The 18,743-nt window shown below is 44.9% G+C and overlaps 1 protein-coding gene across 2 annotated transcripts in view; it reads left to right on the top strand.

Moving 5' to 3' along the window:
* CAPN8 (calpain 8) overlaps nucleotides 1-13,136 on the top strand; it is a 41,974-nt gene extending 28,838 nt beyond the window's left edge. For both annotated transcript variants that reach the window (XM_083434476.1, XM_083434475.1), the window contains 5 exons: nucleotides 3,496-3,564; nucleotides 5,465-5,543; nucleotides 8,220-8,336; nucleotides 9,398-9,456; nucleotides 12,946-13,136. In XM_083434476.1, the coding sequence (XP_083290602.1) occupies nucleotides 3,496-3,564; nucleotides 5,465-5,543; nucleotides 8,220-8,336; nucleotides 9,398-9,456; nucleotides 12,946-12,969 (348 nt within the window). In that variant the 3' untranslated portion in view covers nucleotides 12,970-13,136. The remainder of the gene's footprint in view (nucleotides 1-3,495; nucleotides 3,565-5,464; nucleotides 5,544-8,219; nucleotides 8,337-9,397; nucleotides 9,457-12,945) is intronic.
* The last annotated feature ends 5,607 nt before the right edge of the window (nucleotides 13,137-18,743 follow it).

The raw sequence follows: 18,743 nt of genomic DNA, 5'->3' as shown, positions 1-18,743 counted from the left end.
AGTCTCGTAATCTGGTGAACTGGGTTCGCGTCTCCGCTCCTCCACATGCAGCTGCTGGGTGACCTTGGGCTAGTCACACTGAAGTCTGAAGTCTCTCAGCCCCACTCACCTCGCAGAGTGTTTGTTGTGGGGGAGGAAGGGAAAGGAGAATGTTAGCCGCTTTGAGACTCTTTCGGGTAGTGATAAAGCGGGATATCAAATCCAAACTCTTCTTCTCTTCTACCATGGAATCCTCTTGTGTTAGGGCTTCCAGGTTGGTATAAGCATCAGGCTCTGACTCTGAAGGCAGTTCCCTCTCCTACTCTGAATCCCTAGCCTGACCCTCCAAAGATGAGGATTCTTGCATTAGCATCATGATAGGGTCACCCCCAGGGAGTTTTCTCATTCAGAAACAGGTAACCTCCACCTACAGCCTCAAGTGGTATGGTTTATTCTGCACTAGGGTTTCTACTACATCTGTCAATGCCTGTGGAGACCAAGCCTCAGTCTCTCCTTTTGTCAAGCCCTTCCCCTCCTCAATCCCTTCTCACTCCTTACACTCTGCACAAACAGCCTATTGTCTTCTCCTTCATATTTTTCTCTGGCCTTCATTTCATTCTGTTCTGCCTGCATATCTCCCATTATCTGTTCATCTAGCCATGAACTCTCTCCACTTTCAAATCTCTCTTGAAATTTCTTTCATGCCAGGGACAGAGAGTGGATTTTAATAACTACTGAAAGTGGTTAAGATGGTGGGGGACCTTTTGCCCTCTGGTTTGAAAACACATTTCTTTGTCGCTCGTGGTCTTCTCTGGAACAACACAAGTACCTCTCACTAGACCAAATAATGGGGTGACTGTACACACCAAAGTCAAACATGCTTTTCTTGTACATTTTCTCTACATTTGGAAACAGTAATTCAAGAAGCAAATAAAATCTTTCCTCAGGCACCTTGGCCTCACTTTACCTGCTCTTCCACTGTCTCTGACCCCCCCCCCCATCTCTGCTTGATGTACATTATAACCCTCTGGCCACAGATCAGATCATGCCCCTAGCAGAACTGCCTTGTGGGTAAGAAGGACCATGGGCAGTTGTATGGATAAAGGTAAAGGTAAAGGGACCCCTGACCATTAGGTCCAGTCGTAACCGACTCTGGGGTTGTGGCGCTCATCTCGCTTTATTGGCCGAGGGAGCTGGCGTACAGCTTCCGGGTCATGTGGCCAGCATGACTAAGCCACTTCTGGGGAACCAGAGCAGCGCACGGAAACGCCATTTACCTTCCTGCCGGAGCGGTACCTATTTATCTACTTGCACGTTGATGTGCTTTCGAACTGCTAGGTTGTCAAGAGCAGGGACCGAGCAACGGGAGCTCACCCTGTCACAGGGATTCGAACAGCCAACCTTCTGATCGGCAAGTCCTAGGCTCTGTGGTTTAACCCACAGCGCCACCCGCGTCCCGTTGTATGGATACCTCATCTCTAAACAGAGAAAACTAGCTTCATGGCTAGGTTGTGAGAATGAGCATGGGGACCACAAAGTTCTTTGCACAATTAAAGAGCTGTAGACTTAAGAAACATTTCTCTGGAATAATGGAGTGCTTCGTCACTCACCTCTGCTGCCAGCTTCCCTTTGCTCATTGTGAAGTGAGGCAGAAGCCTGCTTTTAGCAAGATGGCTGTGAGGTTGATGATGGTTCTAAGAGGCAATGGGTCATTTGCTGGCTTCTGTGATGCCAGAACTGGACACAATGTTTTGCTTATTATGCCAGATCGTTCAACGCAATTTCTTTCAGCAAAAAGGGAAAAGAGAGATGATGTGCCTGGGACAGACCTGCCACTTCTGTCTAGAAGCTCACGGATACCAGATGCAACTCAGCTTTGCTGCAATCACTGGGGTCTGGATTGTACCTATGTAGCCTGCTCCTGTGCAAGCTGACTCATAAATAAGCATACATGCAGAACTGGCACCTTTTTACAAGTGCCATATCATGTTCATTTTGTACTTGCAAGGAATTGATCTCTCATGTGACAGCACAAAAGCTCTGGAACTCCCTGCAGGTTGCTATCTTGTTTTCAGCACCTGCAAAACTTTTTTTTATTTAAGCAAGTCTGAGTAGATGTACAATTTTGACAGGCATTTTAACGTGCAGGTTTATTTTATTATGTGTTTTGGGGTGGAGAAAGTCTGGCCCATCGGATATAGTTAGTCTCCAACTCCCATCAGCCCCAGCAAACATAATTAGGCAGAAAGCGAGTTGGGAGCTGAACAGCATCTGAAGGGCCACAGCTTCCTCATCTCTGGTTTTACTTACATTTTGATTTATTTATTTTTGGGGATGTTGATTTAATCAGTATTTTAAATGTCTATTTTATACGAACCACTTGGAGGTCTTGACGATAAATGTCTTACTCACGGGTAAGTGTGCATATAATCACAGCCTAACAGTGGAGGACTTGGACTTTAAAATTTCAGTGGCGCCTTGTGTGGTGCCAAAATTTGGTGTCCAACCCCACCTTCAGTTGTTCATCATTGTTGTGGTACCCCCTGCGGCGCCCTCTCGGCTGAACCGGTCACACTCCCTATAATCCGCCTCTGAGCCCAATTTGTATTTCAGCAATTAATGTCCCAGTAAATATTCTGGGAGGGATGCGGGTGGCGCTGTGGGTAAAAGCCTCAGCGCCTAGGGCTTGCCGATCGAAAGGTCGGTGGTTCGAATCCCTGCGGCGGGGTGCGCTCCCGTTGTTTGGTCCCAGTGCCTGCCAACCTAGCAGTTCGAAAGCACTCCCGGGTGCAAGTAGATAAATAGGGACCGCTTACTAGCGGGAAGGTAAACGGCGTTTCCATGTGCGGCTCTGGCTCGCCAGAACAGCGATGTCACGCTGGCCACATGACCCAGAAGTGTCTCCGGACAGCGCTGGCCCCCGGCCTCTTGAGTGAGATGGGCGCACAACCCTAGAGTCTGTCAAGACTGGCCCGTACGGGCAGGGGTACCTTTACCTTTTAAATATTCTGGGAGCTCCTGATATTGTGGCAATGTTAAAGTTAAGAAGGTGTGGTCCTTATCTGTGGTTTGATGGGATAACAGGAGGAGTTGGGGAGGAGTTGCTGATAAGTCATTGTGTTCTTTCTAAAGGAAGAATGCAGCAGAATTGTAGCAAATGGAACTTGGGGTGCTTGAAACGTGTGCAGGTTTTTAAAACAAAAGTATTTCCTAAAAAGGACTTCAAGCAGGTGGCTACTTCTTGTAGTCCAAAGCATGATCTATGTGGCCCTACGAAAATATAATAAATCACTCTGCAAAAGAGAGCCCAGGAATCTTCATTACACCCTTATCTAAGCAAACTGAAAACAGCAGGTGTGCCTCCTCTGGGTGGGTTGAAAGTGCAGGTTCATGCATCAGGTAAAGTGGCACATTTTAATGAGTCATTCATTTATATCTAGGCCAGAAGTCCTTACTGGCTAAGGGGGGGGGGGGAGAGTTATTTGCTTCCACAGATTAGACCTTAACTTTCTGCAGAACCATGGAACTGGTACGTTGGATCTTTTGGAATTCAAGATACTTTGGATGAAGATTCAGAAATATCTGGTAAAACAGCTCTTTTCTAAATGTATTCTTTCTCTTTGATCCATAAATGGATGAGAAATGGAGCCCTGAATGCCAGAAATACAGTTGTTGGGTTTTTTTTGGGGGGGGGGGAAGTATGGAATGTACATGTAATGGTCCCAAGGGTAGGAAATAGTCTTGTATCCCATGGACAGCTAAGGATGTGGGTGGTGCTGTGGGTTAAACCACAGAGCCTAGGGCTTGCCGATCAGAAGGTCGGCGGTTCAAATTCCCGCAACGTGGTGAGCTCCCGTTGATCTGTCCCAGCTCCTGCCCACCTAGCAGTTCGAAAGCACGCCAGTGCAAGTAGATAAATAGGTACCGCTCTGGCGGGAAGGTAAATTGTGTTTCCGTGCGCTGCTCTGGTTCGCCAGAAGCGGCTTAGTCATGCTGGCCACATGACTCAGAAGCTGTACGCCGGCTCCCTTGGCCAATAAAGCAAGATGAGCGCCGCAACCCCAGAGTCGGTCACAGCTGGACCTAATGGTCAGGGGTCCCTTTACCTTTTACCCATGGAGAGCTACCCATATTTTTAAATGCCTCCTCCCTAATTAAGCTACTAGCATGGGCATCCACTGGCATTTTTATGGGTGTTTTTATGTGAAAAATGAAAAACACTAAAAGCATAGAGCAGGCTAGTTTTTTGTAAAGAGTGAGAAGAATCGGCTCTGTACATTTTGCCTTGTATCTCAGGTTCTACAAATGCTAAAAAGCTAAAGGTCACACCCGCACGATACATTTAAAACATGACTAAGGATTCATGGGGTATCTTGGGAATTGTAGTTTGTTAAAAATGCTGGGAATTGTAGCTGTGTGAGTTTATCACCCTTAATGAACTACAGCCATGTGACCCAATTTCTTTTTTTTAATGGAAGCTGGGAGTCATGGGAATAACAATAATATTAATAATTTTATTTGTACTCTGCCCATATGACTGTGTTGCCCCAGCCACTTTGAGCGGCTTCCAACATATATAAAACATAACAAAAACCTCCCTATACAAGTGTCTTCTAAAGACTGTATAGTTACATATCTCCTTGATGGGAAGGCATTCCACAGGATGGGTGCCACTACCGAGAAGGCCCCCTGCCTGGTTCTCTGTGTCTGCAGGCTACCTCACTTGTCAGAGGCAGATTGCCTCTGAATACCAGTTGCTGGCCAACAAAAGTAGGGGAAATGCTGTTGCCTCTGGGTTCGAAATGCACACTTCCTTCCCCTAGGCCTCTGATTGGTCACTCTGAGAAGAGGATACTGGACTCAGTTAGGCCTTGGGCCTAATTCCTCACATCCTTAATAACTGAGAGTAGGATGGGAGAATGCTAAATGTCTTCCCACTGTTAGTTTGGCACCTGCCACACACATGAAAATGACATTAAAATTATGCTACTTGTATGCAACTATATTTCTTATCGGGCCCTCGGTACTCAACATTTTGATTACTTTTGCAGTAGTGGATGAAAGTGTGAAAGAACAACTGTGGCAGAACTTCCTACTGAGTTACAGGCCAGAATAGCTTCTAATTACACAGCTAGAGCTGGATAAGAAGCCATTTGGCACCGAGAACTGTCTGTTGTTCTTTTAAAGTATTAATCTCAATAGAGTTTTATATTACAGCCTTTGCCAGAGGAAGGGGGTTATTTCTCAAAGGCCCGTTTGCCATGTGGGTGGGCAAGTTGCCAGCCCTGTGGGAGCCATTTCCCAGGGCACACAGCTTGCCATTAGTTAATTGAATTCCTCCCTCTCCTTCAGTCATTAACGCTTTCAGAGAGAGGAGGCTCCCTTGCCAGGCATGAGCAGCAGTGAATATCCTAGCCAAACTGATAGGTCTTCTAAAATTAGCCTAAAATGACAACCAACAGCCTTCCCTATTTCTTTGGCTTAGGAAATCTATAAGAAAGTGGATACTGACTTTTCCGGGACCATAGATGCACATGAAATGAGAAATGCTCTCACGGAAGCAGGTCAGTATCCAAAATGTAGAGATGCGGGAGAAATCCAACTTTTTTTGGAATTGGAACAAGAAGCCACCTAATGTGCATTTCTTGAATCAATATATGGTGCAGAAAACAGTTATCCTGTGAACTTTGCACTTCTCTGAATTTTGCAATGCAGTCGTCGAACCAATCACTGGGTACAAAATGCATATTTTCAGGGGAAATGTGCATAAATATGCATACCTTAATGAAAAAAACATTGAAAGGTGTATTATATTAGGGGAAATTGCTTGCAAAAATGTGTATACAGTCATACCTCAGGTTACAGACGCTTCAGGTTGTGGTTTTTTGGGTTACGGACCGCCGAAACCTGGAAGTACCAGAACGGGTTTTGGCGGTCGCACATGCACAGAAGCGCTAAATTGCAATCTGCGCGTGCACAGACACACCGCTGCGGGTTGCGAACATGCATCCTGCATGGATCACGTTCGCAACCTGAGTGTCCACTGTTTTAGTCAAAACTATGTACAAGAATGCAGTGGCACCCAGGGCACCCAGGGTGGGGCAAGCTTTCCATCCCCTGGTGGGCTGGGCAGCTGAGGTGTGGGTGCACCTCAGCCTCCTTGCCCATTGCCCCCATCTACCTGTCCACTAGTCCAACCCACCTGCCACTGTTCCTCAGCTGCCAGGGCACTGTGCGTGTCGTGGGGCCCCCGATTGCTCTTCCTCAAAAATGTGTGCCTGGGGCCACCCTCCTGCCCCCCATGCTACGACTCTTCAAGTAGGTGTATGTGGAGAAATTTGCATTAACATGCATTTCCATGAGGTTTTTTTTTTTTAATACTCAATTAGGGAAATTTGGAGAAATAAATTTAAGATGGGAAACAGAGAAAAATTGAAACTGACTGATTTGTCCATCCCTACTGTGTGCCAGTGGTCTTTTGTGTGACCTCTAAGGTACCCAATCCTCCATGTCAAGGAATCTTTTACATCCGTCACACAACTCAAGTGTATTGCAAATGATTCTGGGATGTGTTCTTAGATACCCATTCATATGAGGCACAGATTGGGCTTGTTGGGCCTCATAATTACCCTGCTTGAATTGAGAATATGATCCCCAGTAGCAGACTCATGGAGCTGTGCTTCGACAGAGATGGCGGACAGCATGCTGGTGACGGCGAGTCTATATTACAGGGAAACTTTCAGGAATTAGGGCCTTGCAACAAAATATTGCCACATGGAATGCTTCTGTTTGGCACTCCTGACACTCTATTCCACCCCCATTCTTTTCCTTGATTCTCTCTCCAGCCATTGGTCACCTTTCTATGCACCCTGCGCATGCTCAGCCCTCAGTGGACACCACTTGGGATATTTCCCCTCCATTTCTGGTTTTTTGGAAGGGGGAGTAGGCATGCAGGTGCCAATCCCAGCTACATTAATTTTTCTCTATTGATCTCTATGGGCATCTTTCATTTAGGTCCCTGAGGACATATGAACATGTGAACCATTGCGTGGCCTATCTAAACAGTGGCATAGCTGTACCTTTTTTATGTCCAGCTGTTTCTTCCTCCATCCTCTTTTCCCAGCTACGACAATGCCAGCGCAAAGACTGTAGGGGTTTCGGCAGGGGGGAGAAGGAGGAATCAGATCACCCTCTCCAAGGTTGTACTTCTCCCTGTGCCCTTGGAGAGGAACATTCCATATTTCATTGACAACTGGGGCATCCTCCCAGGGCCCATAGTGGGACCAGTGTCTCTTCTCATGCAGGTGATATGCATCAGCTTCACTTGGCTCCAATCCTCCCTTCTCCCCTCACAATACCCTCTGCAAACCGAGGATAATATTTCAAGCATTTGATGAAGTGGACTGTAGTCTACAAAAGCTTATGCTACAAAGCATCTATTAATCTTTAAAGTGCCACAAGGATCTTTGTTGTTTCTATAGGGGGTGGATGGGGATCATCTGGTCTTTTTTTGGGGGGGGCAGATTATTGCTACAATATGGGGAATTGCTGACTTTCCAGCAAATGTGTTCCTCCATTCTGGCCAGCAAACTGTGGCTTCAGCCTCAGCTTAAATGAAGCTTTAGGAAATGGATAGGAAGTATATCCTGTGCATGAAACTGACTCCCTGCAATGGATTTCGTTTGGCTGGAGCCCCAGGAGTGCATTAAGGCTTCACTAATTAGGTGCTTCTCTTCTGAATATAGGTCAAGGGAATTCCCGTGAATTGGCATTAAAATGTGTCATTTTAGAAAACATTATGAGGGAGTGTTAGGTCTTGAGAACAATGGGGGACTGGAAAGGAAAACATAATAATAGACCAACAAACCTGCCAGGATGGAATACTTAATAATAATACTTCATCACTGTCTGTCTGCAGCTGTTTTGTTGTTGTTTGTTGTTATTCGTTTCATCTCTATACTGCTTTATATTTTAAAGAAAAAGATCTCAAAGCGGTTTACAACACATCAAAACATTGTATAAAACAATCCAGAATGAAACAAATGCAAGCTTTAAGGAAAATATTTCAGTTCCTTCTCCAAGTGACATTTTGCTTTTGCCACATTTATTTACCTGCTTAATTTATATAGCTGCCCCATAGCAGAAGTACTATAAACCGCACAAAACAGGTGCAATGAAACAGCGGTGTAGATCAACACCAAACATTGTGTTACTCATGCCTGGCTTTCCTTTCCACATAGGCTTCACTCTTAACAACAAAATCCAGCACAGTATAGCTCTCCGTTATGCTGGCAGCAAGATGACCATTGACTTTGATGGCTTCGTGGCCTGCATGATTCGCCTAGAGACTCTCTTCAGTAAGTCTTCCTGAAGTAAAAGGGGGTAGAGTGATAGAAAATACTCTGGAGTGTCTCCCTTATCACCACCTCGGCTTTTCTCTAACAAGCAAAAGAGCTATCTCTATTTTTAACCTGAGCACAAACAACTGTGTGTCAAGGAAAAAGGGACTAAAATGTCTGTAATTTGCCAAATTAGATAAGTAACCAACTACTCCCAAGCCAGTGTAAGATCCCAAAGCTTGTCAGACTCTGCTTTTGACAAAACAAATATAGGGACTCAGATGCAGAAGACATTCTATCCCCCACAAGGTCTAATAGGATCTGCCAAAGGGATTGATTTGCAAACCTCACCCTGTGTGTGACTGCCATCTTGCTATGCAGAGAATGGTGTAGCTGCCCAAATATGCCAGTTTAGGTGCTTTCCAGACAAGGATTGCACAAGAATATACAATGACCAGATCATCTTAATTGCATTCCTCCCCATGCCCCATCTAGTGTCTCTTTTCCAATCTCATTGTCATTCAAGATAGTGCAGGTGCTCCATTGTGAATGGAATAGGCAATGTGACTGTGAGAATCCATAGGCATCTGCTGGATGCTATCTGTGACATCCCCAGTGACCAGCAGCTCAATTCTTCCAACTTTCATGCCTTTGCTGTTTTGCCATTTTATAAGTATTTAAAATACTTTTTAAAAAACACAAAAAACCAGTCTTTGGATGCTGAGCAGTCGCTTATATACCACCACAGCTGGAAGTACTAAGTCAACCCTTCAAAGTTACCAACACCATAGGAAGATGTCTGATACCAGACCACTGGCCCATCTAGCTTAGTGTTGTCTACACTGACCGGCAGTGGACCTCCAGGGTTTCAGGTGGGACATTTTCTCAGCCATACCTGAGGATAGTAGAGATTCAGTCTGGGATCTGGGACAAAGCAAACCCTTTGTCCCACAGCTGATAAAACTGAAGTAACCTGATTTGAAGAAGCCAGGTTCTCGGAATTGTGCCCAGGTTTTGTTTTTCTCATGTACCAAATGCTACTGTTTAACCATAACACCTGCTCTTTTTTTGCCACCCAGAAATGTTTCAGATGCTAGACAAGGATAAGCATGGAATTGTCCAGCTTTCTCTGGCTGAGGTAATGATGATTGAATTAAGCTTCTGCACAGTTGCATTATGACAAATTGGTGGTAATAAGATGCCCGAATAAAATCACCACTGCTTTTGAATCACACCTATTTATTATTATTTCTAGTAGTACTGATGCAGCTAGGATACCTGTTAAAACCACAGCTCGGTATGTTAAGATGGAGAGCACATCTTAGTGGATAAGCTCACACATTATAATTCACTGACTGGAATATATTTGGATGCATGAGGTAGAATCCTGGGTAGTCTTTAGCCCCAGTAGATATTAAGATCAAGGTGGCAATAAAGAGCCAAGTTCTAGCCCTTTTAACCGTGCATTCATCTTCTTTCTGCTTTGGGAGCAATGTGTGCTCTCATTGCCACTCAGCTGACAGGCGCTAGCAGCACACATTCAAATGCTTTGTACTAATGAAGCAAGCCTCATTGAAGGGACACTTCCACCACCAGCCAGCTGATTGGAGCTGGGAGTGCACCTTCAGTGGAGGTCATTGTAACAACCCACCAGCTGATTGGCAGTCACACCAATCCCTTTGAAATTTGATGGGATACATGACGTCAGGTGATTGACAGGGGGTCTGTCCCACCCACCTGGCAAAGTTGGGCTGTAGTGGTCGGCTCCATCTGCTAGCTCAAAGATAGGGAATCTTCTTCTGCATTCCCTTGGGGATAATTTACCAGGGCTTCATGTAACTAGTGGGCAGGCCCCAAACCATAAATGGACAGAACAACTATTTTCTTCCGTTTTTTTGTCTCTCCCTTTTCCTTTCCACCCAACGGGCTGCCAGAGTTGGGACATCCTTGCCAGAGCCCAGAACTGATAGTTTGCAAGAGTTTTCTCCTCTTATCCTTCCATTGCTTGATCTGTTCCAGCTTCTCCATCTCCTGCCCTCCTTTCTCTCTCCAGTTCCCTCTTTCCTGGCTTGAAATGAGGTCAAAGGCTGCAGGTTGCCCACACCTGTACTGGCCTAGGACCCTCGTACCTACGGGACTGCCTCTCCCGGTATGCCCCATGGAGGACCTTAAGGTCCATAAATAGCAACACCCTAGATGTCCCGGGCCCCAAGAAAGTTAGATTAGCCTCAACCAGAGCCAGGGCCTTTTCAACACTGGCTCCGGCCTGGTGGAATGCTCTGTCTCATGAGACCAGGGCCCTGCAGGATCTGATTTCTTTCCGCAGGGCCTGTAAGACAGAGTTGTTCCGCCTGGCCTTTGGCTTAGAATGAATTTGATTCCCTCCCCCTCTTTCTTTTTTCCTTTCTCTTCCTGTGAAGAAGCTGCATTTAAATGTTTTAATGTTGTAATTTAATCTTGTTTTTTAAGTTGTATTTTAATCAACTTGTTTTTATTATTGGTTGTTAGCCGCCCTGCGCCCGGTCTTGGCTGGGGAGGGTGGGGTATAAATTATTATTATTATTATTATTATTATTATTATTAACAAGCCAGGTGCTCTAAACAAGGATGAGTAGGTGAGCAATGGTCGCAGCAACAGCGATGAGAGTCTGGAATGGGATCTGACAAAACCCAAAACTGGATGCCTTCATAAGCTACAGCATGAATTTCTGCTTTCTTCTGAGCAAAAATGGCTAGAACTGGGCTCCGAGTTTTTAAAGCCAAAAACAATAACGCTGTCAGAGCTAGTATTGTCAAATTCATCAGGAAAACGTAGGTTATATATGGACAACAATCCATTTTGTCACATAGGGAGCAGGATATAAATATATTTCTGTTATGATCACTCTGTGTTCATCTTTGTTATCTACCTTCAAAGGGAATGAGACAAAACAACTGAAAACGTGCACGAGGGAAGCAGTTCTTGCCCAGAATGAGGTGAAAATAAGTGACCTGATAGGTCTTAGCAATGATCTAGATGTTATGAGTGATGATTCTTTTTTTTCTTATTTTGGCTAGAATACAAAAGATGTCAGGGCCTGCTGTAGTCAGAGAAAGGAACCTTGCTGTGAAACTATAATGAAAGCCACATCCATCAGAGATGTTAGGAGCATTCAGTTTTATTTAATAGCATTTGGGAAGCAGACTCTGACCTACCTTTTCTTCTGTCAGCCAGCAAGAAATTCGATGCGTTTTCATGCGATATGTCTCCTACCCAGCTCCCAATCTAGTGGGATTATTCACCCTAGGTGAAATGCCAACAACTGTCACTGTTCTGTAGCTCAGAAATTTCCAGGCTTGCTAATCTATTTTGGACCCTCACTGCCACTGCCACCCTGTTCCTGTAATTTCCTGGGTCTGCGGGTGTGCAGAAGGTTGATTCTGGCCAGAAAAATGTAGAATGAGGCTTTGGGTGATCCTTCCAAGTGCCATCTGGTGTGGCAGAGCATGTGCATCATGCACTTCAAGTGAGTAACATGAAGCTTGGGGGAATTGTGGAAAAGATCTAAGCTACACTGGCAGGAGGTTGAATCACATGGGTCTCTAGGTACCAATGAGGCCTGTTACATGCCTCCCAGTATGGATTCAACTGCTCAGAAGTTCCCATATATCAAACCAGACCTGTTCCATCTAGCTCAATATTGTCTGCATTGACTGATGGCAGTTTCCCCAGGGTTTTGGACAGAGGGATTTACCAGCCCTACCTGGAGATCCTAGGGATTGAGCTTGGGCCCTTCTGTATGCAAAGCATTCTGTTGTAATGGAGGCTGATTCATTGGGGCAAATGGGGAAATGCCCCCCACCTCAGTTTGCCTGTAGCCAGCCCACACCGGCCTGCCTTCTTACTTAAAACCAGTCTAGGGCAGGGCTGGATTTAGGTTTGATGAGGCCCTAAGCTACTGAAGGTAATGGGGCCCTTTATATGTCCAGCAGTCCTTTGTCAACAACAAATTGTCATTGTTTTTTGTGCTGAATATATGCTATATATGAATATATATGGTAATTTTGGGGAGCAGCCTAGCAGGCAGGGTCCATTACTTACACCATAGGAGCCTACACAACACAAAACACAAAACGCTTTTTATCTTATATTTTGAAAATGTACATCCAGGTTTTTTTCCTTTAATTTTTTTGGCTTATACGTAAGTCTGGCACTGGTCTAGGGGCTGGCACTGGGTGTCAGCTTCTTCTTCCTTAGTCTGAGTTGTGCCATTACAGAACTCAGTAGGGAGGAAGATGGGGTGAAAACCAGAATTAGTTGGCTGTGCTTGTCATTGGCTCTTACTCCACCTGCTGCTGTCTCCCTGCCTTACACATCACCACCAGTCTTGATGGCCACCAGTGAGTATTCATCTGCTTTTCCCCTGAGCGATGACCTTTCCACAGATTAAGTGGTACAGCCAAAATGGTTCCCCTCAGAATCAGGACTACTGACTCTTGTTTGCAGACTCTTAGATCCCATGATGATGCAGCAGCAGCAGCAGCTCTACCAAGATGGAATCATAGAAAACTTTGGGGAAGCTTTGAACATGTCCAGACAGATGCCCTAAGTAAGTTCTAACAGTTATGTTCTCTCTTTCTCTCCCAGTGGCTGTGTTGCACATTGGTTTAAGATGGCATTTTGCAAGTTATTTGAGAGCTCCACAACTAGCACTTCTACAGATAAGCTCCTACAAAGCAGCTGAAAGATATGAAGAAGGAAATCAATTTCTGCGCTTGGCAATACTTTTTGATGTAAACAGGTCATTCAGAAAAATAAACACATCTATTTGGAAACAATGAATTGCTATCATTCCCTCTGTTTCTGATGTTCAGATTGTGGGTGCTATTGCCTAGGTAGCCAAACTGGCTGCATTCTCACACAAGAGGGAGTTAGCCTAATGAACAGAAGGGCTGGCTTACGATAAGTAACTGAATACATGCACATGACCCATTTAAGGAACCCCTATCATAAGACCCGAGTCTGAAATTACCTTACTTCCCCACAGCTTGGGAAAGTTTGTAGAAGCAAAAAGAATCTTTTGGGGATAAGCTCTAATTCCTCCCCCCCAAAAACACACATCTCGATGAGGATTGAGTATATGCAACACATCAGGCTGCAACTTTTGGGCTGCAGGTCCCACTTGAAATGAAAGTATCATCATATTGTAGGATTCTCAAGCTTCAAAACAGTGATTTGATTCTAAATACATAGCATGGAAGGAAGTAAACAAATGTGAGTTCAGTCAGGCTCCTTTCTTTCTGTCAGAACAGTCAGAAACTTGCATCTTGCAAGGCTCTTCTTTACAGTTCATGCATTCCATACTTTTGTTTGTAGGTTCTGATATTACAACTGGCCCCTTTTTGAGACATGACTCTACGTGTTTTCAAAAGGTGAAAAAATGCAGCATCTATATCAAGCAGCTCTGAGACAGGCCATAGAGACAAAGGCAGAAAGCAAAATGGGGCAGTGAGAGGTGAACTTGCAGTTCATGCAAGGCAGGAGATGGCTGGAGAAAAACTCTGCAGAAAAAAACCCCAGACATTCAAGAGGGATTGACAGACAATGGCCAGATGGTGGTCTGCTTCTTGGCACCAGCACCCTCAGAAGCAACAGACACCAAGTCTTGGAGCTTTGAACAGCCAACAAACTCTGGACAAGTGTGTGGTCTCCAGCTCCATACAGCAAAATCATTTTGCTTCCTAAAGTGCCCTCTAGCCTGTTAGTCCAGTAGAAGGACTGGGATGGACCAGCCTGACCTCATATTGGGGTCTTCTGCAATCCTGGCCAGAATCAAGGAACGGATGCATCCTATGCACTACATATGCATAGCTCCTTTTAGAACAGGGAATTAAAAGTTATATATGGAAGTGTTGCACTGTAGGAAGGATGCATGACTTGACTCTCCCAGCTTCACTTCTGGTTGATTAAAAAATTGCTGCAAGTTCACATTGTTTGTTTCCTTCATTTGTTGAGGAATGAGGACATCATCATGCCTCCTTTCATCATAAATATTTCAGGGCACTATGCACATCAAATTTCCTTAACAACATAAAGTGCAATAAAATACAATCAGCACAAAAGCATCAATCACTGGGAAATAATAAAACTGATACACCGTTTGGATCAGATTCTCAAGCTTTCGTTTAGTTATTGGACTTCGGTTCAACGTTATTGCTAACCCATTAAACAGCCTGGTGCGCTCTGTTTTACTTACATATTCACAATCTTACATTCTCAATCATCCCTTTGCTCCCTTGTCACCTTCCATCTTAAAAATAAATATGACTGAAAAACCCAATCAGGATGCGGTGGGTCTTCCTCAAAGGGACTGTGCAATCAGCTTGTTTGATTTGTGGCTGTTGTATTTGGGTAAGGATGACGTAACGGGAAAGATGATAAAATGTGACAGCAAATCTGCAAGCAAATATGGGATGGTGCAATCTAATCAAAAGAAACGAGAACTTGTTCAATGCGAATCTGATAATTAAATGCTGAGGAGGAGGTGCAAGAACAAGCACAGGCAGTTTAATCATACATCAACATTGCTGACAGGTCAGGACAGTGCTTCTCCAGCACACCCGAGAGTGGCAAAGCTAGCTTAGGAGGCCAAGCTATGCAGCACAAACAACTCTGTCCTCCACACCTTGCAACACCCCCAGCACCTGCCTCCTGGTGCAGCTGCCTCACTTTGCCTAATGCACACATGCACACAGGGTACGCTGTAAACGCTGATATCAGAAGGAAATGAGACAGAATCTACCTGATTTGTGCTTGCCCAAACAATAAGTGACCAAAAACATAGCTAACCTTCAAAATTTCCTCTTCTCTAAATTTACAATGCAGTTTTCCAACCAAATAATGCTTAGAAAAAATGAATATATCAGGGGAAAGTGTGCATAAAGGCATTTTTGGTGAAAATAAGATACAGAAATACACTGTATTGCATATGAAAATATAGACATTAGGCAAGATTGCATACAAATATTTGTAGAGACTAGGGTGATGTCTGCTCTTTCTAGGAACTCTTCTCATTGGGAGACTTTTATGGGTGTTTCTGAGAATTTGTTTGGAAGCTGGGTAAGAACCTAGAGGCTGAGAGGGAGGGTGTGTCAGAAGGAAAATGAATTGATACTGATTTTTATATATTAGTAATTGTGTTTTAATGTTACATATTTATATGCTGTGTATTTTTGTAATATTTTAGGTTGTTGCTTCTTTTTCGTACACTGCTTAGAGATGTTTTTTAACATATTAAGAGGTATAGAAATGAAATAATCCACAATCAATCCATCCAATCTGTAGCCTGACGCTGACTGACTCAAGCTATTGACCTTCAGGTTACTCCCTGCCTGTCTGGCTTTGTGTGCCTTGGATAAACAGTTTTGCCTGATTAAGAGAGGACACTGGCGATACGGCTGAGTTGGATTTCATGATGCCTGGGTGATAATCGCATTTCCCCAAGCACCTTATCATTGTTACCTCCACAAAGCAGGTATACAGTGGTACCTCGGGTTACAGATACTTCAGGTTACAGACGCTTCAGGTTACAGACTCTGCTAACCCAGAAATAGTACCTCGGGTTAAGAACTTTACCTCAGGATGAGAACAGAAATTGTGCGGCGGTAGCGCAGCGGCGGCAGCGGGAGGCCACATTAGCTAAAGTGGTACCTCAGGTTAAGAATAGTTTCAGGTTAAGAACGGACCTCCAGAACGAATTAAGTTCTTAACCCGAGGTACCACTGTACAGGGTTAATGAGACTAAGTGTCTGTTTTAGGCCGAGAAAACAGCAACGCCTTCACAACTTAAATCCAGGCATGTGTCATCGGCGGATGAGAGGAGCTCAACTCCAAAGGGGCCTGCAATTCCCCCATCAAGCCCTGCTTACCCCAGGAGTCTAATGATCTCCTTCCAGCTTTGCGCCAGCTCCAGGAATTTCCTTGCCTCCCCCCCCCCCCAACTCTGTAGCATAGTGAGCCACCAGCAGGCCGTTCCGCATTCTTTTTCTCCCTACATCTGCTGTTTGTAAAAGCTTATTCTCAGTCATGAAGGCACCTCGTAGCAGGTCTGAGAAGAGTCAAGCACATACAAAATGGATGTTCCTATTCCTTTTCTCTTCATCAGGCAAGATATCCTAATTGCATTATTGCTTACACCCATCTCAGTAGCATCCTCTCCCCCACCTATTCCGGCAGAGCAGCATGTTGTACTCCATCGTCCTTTATCTTTGGAAGACAGGCCCTTCTGGAGGAAGCACGGCTCCTTTTGTTTGTGCTTTGAGCACAGAACTCAGGTAGCTTGTGTCAGACAGCCACTGAAAAGCAAGGACTCTTCATGGCATCTGCTTTCCCTTTCCTCTCAAGGCTGCATCTGCGAGAAGCTGATTGAGGCTGTCGTGCGTCTCTTCATCACACTACGAACTGAACAAGTCGGTGCTCATCAATCCCTCTTCTCTTTATAGTATTCATAACTTGCTTCCCCAAATGCCCTGCAAGCCACTTCAACACGACACCCAACAGAATGGGGCAAGCTTGGGTGAAGGAGCCAAGGATCTCCTAGGCCAGAGGTGGGGTACTTTAAGCCTGAGGGCCAAATGTGGTTGTAGAAACCTCTGCTGTTTGCATATCTGAAATGTGGCCTACTGTACAAAGGTAAGAAGCACATCCATTGCCCAACCCACTTTTGCCTCTGGCGACGCCCACCACACCAGCCTCCAGTGAGAGCTGGACCATCAAGAAGGCTAATCGCCAAAGAATTGATGCTTTTGAATTATGGTGCTGGAGGAGACTCTTGAGAGTCCCCTGGACTGCAAGAAGATCAAACCTATCCATTCTGAAGGAAATCAGCCCTGAGTGCTCACTGGAAGGACAGATCGTGAAGCTGAGGCTCCAATACTTTGGCCACCTCATGAGAAGAGAAGACTCCCTGGAAAAGACCCTGATGTTGGGAAATATTGAGGGCAGAAGGAGAAGGGGATGACAGAAGACAAGATGGTTGGACAGTGTTCTCGAAGCTATGAACATGAGTTTGACCAAACTGTGGGAGGCAGTGGAAGACAGGACTGCTTGGCGTGCTCTGGTCCATGGGGTCATGAAGAGTCGGACACGACTAAATGACTAAACAACAACAACACCCACCACTGGCATGTGGCTCCCAGAAGGTTGCCTTTGAGGGAATGTGGCCCTCGGGCTTTAAAAAGCACTCCACCTCTTGATCCTTCTTCTAGGATTGGGGCAGGGAGCTAGCAGCCAGGGGATTCAGCCGGCCCCCCAAGATCTTCCTACAGCCCATACTCCACTCATTATTATGCCACTTATGGCAACTTAGCCAATACAAGATGGCCTCTATTTTCTGTTGCTCCAGAGGGTAGGATCGAACCCATTGGTTCAAATTACAAGACGGGATTTTGACTAAACCATCGTAGGAACTTCCTGGTGGTACAAACATTGATAGTAAACCAAACTGCTTTGGAAGAGAGTGGACTCTCCTTCCCTAGAGGTTTAAAAGCAGAGGTTGGCTGGCCACCAGCCTGGGATGCTATAGCAGCCGATTTCCTGCAATGGCACGAAGTTGGACTAGACCTTTGAGGTACCTCCCAACCATATGATTGTAAGGTAAACAGCATGATCAACAAAGGCTTTAGCATTAAGTTCTCCCTTGGTGACCTCAGTTGCTCTCCTTTGGTGGTAGTGTTAACTCTCTGTTGTCATTTCCTTAGTGGGATTTTAAGAGCCCTGGGTCTCCATGTTGCTGCATCACAAAGGAGTGAGTCAGAAGGCAGAACCAATGTGGCAGGCCTTCCTTTCAGCCTTACTTCATTCAAAATAATGGTTAGTAGTGGCTCAACAAGTATATGAGAATTTGGCCTAATTTTCAAGGATATATAATAGCTAGGTATTTATTTGAATTTCTATTTGATTCTTCTCTTCAGTATCTCTTTGCTAGCTTCTCATTGGTTCAGTCAAACATAATACAGGATTATCTGCTCGAGTGAGGTCTTCTGGCTGTTGCATGCCTCACTAAAGCACATAATTATACATTGTCAAAAACTAAGGCATGATTCTGGGATTGCACAAATGTTGCACTGGCATTACAAGCAGAAAAACCAGCATGACTGTTTAGGATAAGGGATTATCCTAGGGATAAAAGAGTTGGTGATGAGATACAAGGTTAACTCGCCATGCTGTGGTAAGGCCTTAAAACACACACACACACACACACACACACACACACACACACCCCTACCTTTAGAGTCCACTGTTTTGGTTCATTATTGTGTAGTCCTTATGCCAGCAGTACTCTTAAATTGCTAATCTGATTCTTCAATGTGTATGTAGCCCTGTCCAAAACTTCACCCACTGAGGAATCAGGTTAGCAGTTTGAGAGCACTCCTGAGTAGCTATAG

The sequence above is a fragment of the Podarcis tiliguerta genome (assembly GCF_965153285.1).
Source record: "Podarcis tiliguerta genome assembly, chromosome: 3".
NCBI classification, from domain to species: domain Eukaryota; kingdom Metazoa; phylum Chordata; class Lepidosauria; order Squamata; family Lacertidae; genus Podarcis; species Podarcis tiliguerta.
The sequence above is the reverse complement of the archived record's forward strand: the minus strand, read 5'-3'. Positions and strand labels throughout refer to the sequence as shown.